General features: G+C 43.3%; 1 protein-coding gene across 1 annotated transcript in view; it reads right to left on the minus strand.

Annotated features, from left to right (window-relative positions):
- Positions 1–353: 353 nt before the first annotated feature.
- Positions 354–1,197, minus strand: part of LOC101848546 (L-selectin) — a gene marked incomplete at its 5' end in the record, with an annotated part of 7,869 nt that continues 7,025 nt past the window's right edge. The window contains 1 exon segment of the mRNA XM_013087742.2: positions 354–1,189. Within this exon segment, the coding sequence (XP_012943196.1) occupies positions 996–1,189 (194 nt within the window).

Consider the following 1,197-nt stretch of genomic DNA (forward strand, 5'->3'; position numbering starts at 1 on the left):
CATCCTGCAGCCATACCATAGCTCGGTCACGATCAAAGTCTCTCAGCCTTCGTCTCGGTGGCTTGTTGATACGATACTGGATTTTGCGCAAAAGGCGGCTTATATTGCCTCCAAAGTGAGCACAGTTCGAGACCGTACGTCCGTTTGTGACGTGCCCAGAAAATTTAAGTGAGGAATGTCCGTGGTGTTGCACACATGTCGATAAAAAGCAGCAAATTGAGCTAAAATTCCCCGAGGATTTCCGTGCTGCACATGATGGTTTTGCCACTTTAGGAAGCTTTTAAGTACACATTGCTAACCCATTAACACTTTCAGAGCAAAAAAATAAAATAAATGAAACATTGCTTTCTATCTTTTTTTTCGGATTAAAAACAAATCAGGGCTGTCTGTCATGGTGGTCAATAATTTATGTTAGAGTCTGTAAGTAAGAAATAGTCACAATCACATAGGTCAAAGAGAAAGGTTTTTTTCATGTGTACCGGTCTTCATTTCTTGGGGAGGCAGTTTGTGTCCAGATCGCTGTAAAAGTGTACCTATTATTTTAATTCTCCCCCTGGGCTTACGCCATTTTTTAAAGTTGATATACCAAAAGTACAAAATACAATAATACAAAGACATGATAATGTGTCTAGATGCATGCTTAACTACACACGACCGTCAAGAGGAATAGACACCATCCCCGCCAGTTTTTTCCCTCCTCATTTTGCTGACGTGATAACACCATTCCAACATCCATATTGTAGAAAATAGAAACAAAATCTTACAATTAAAGACCTACCACAAACAAGAGACCACCACCCCCCCCCCCAAAAAAAAAATCCCACTCTCCCCAAGCTTCAAACAACGATATTGAAGACACACAGTAGTATTATATTTAAAAAAAAAAGACGTCATCTGATTCTGCCCGTCGTCAGGGCTGGCCACCTCTCTGTTCACAGCAGAACGTTTATACCCGGATTTTGCAGACCGAATCCGATGTGCGCGATCTTCTCTATTCACAGCAGACCGTTTGTATCCGGATTTCGCATACCGAATCCGATGTGCGCGATTTTCTGCGTGACTGAGGTACGGCAACATGGCAGCTGTAGCAGAAGGCAGCAGGCCAGCAAGATGGCGGCTATGACTCCTAGGCCCATGAAGATTCCCTTCAGCTTGGTCTCTTCTGTCACCACGCTGGAGTACTTGTAGTCTGGAGAG

This window comes from Aplysia californica, unplaced genomic scaffold (genome assembly GCF_000002075.1).
Source record: "Aplysia californica isolate F4 #8 unplaced genomic scaffold, AplCal3.0 scaffold00633, whole genome shotgun sequence".
Classification (NCBI taxonomy): Eukaryota; Metazoa; Mollusca; class Gastropoda; order Aplysiida; family Aplysiidae; genus Aplysia; species Aplysia californica.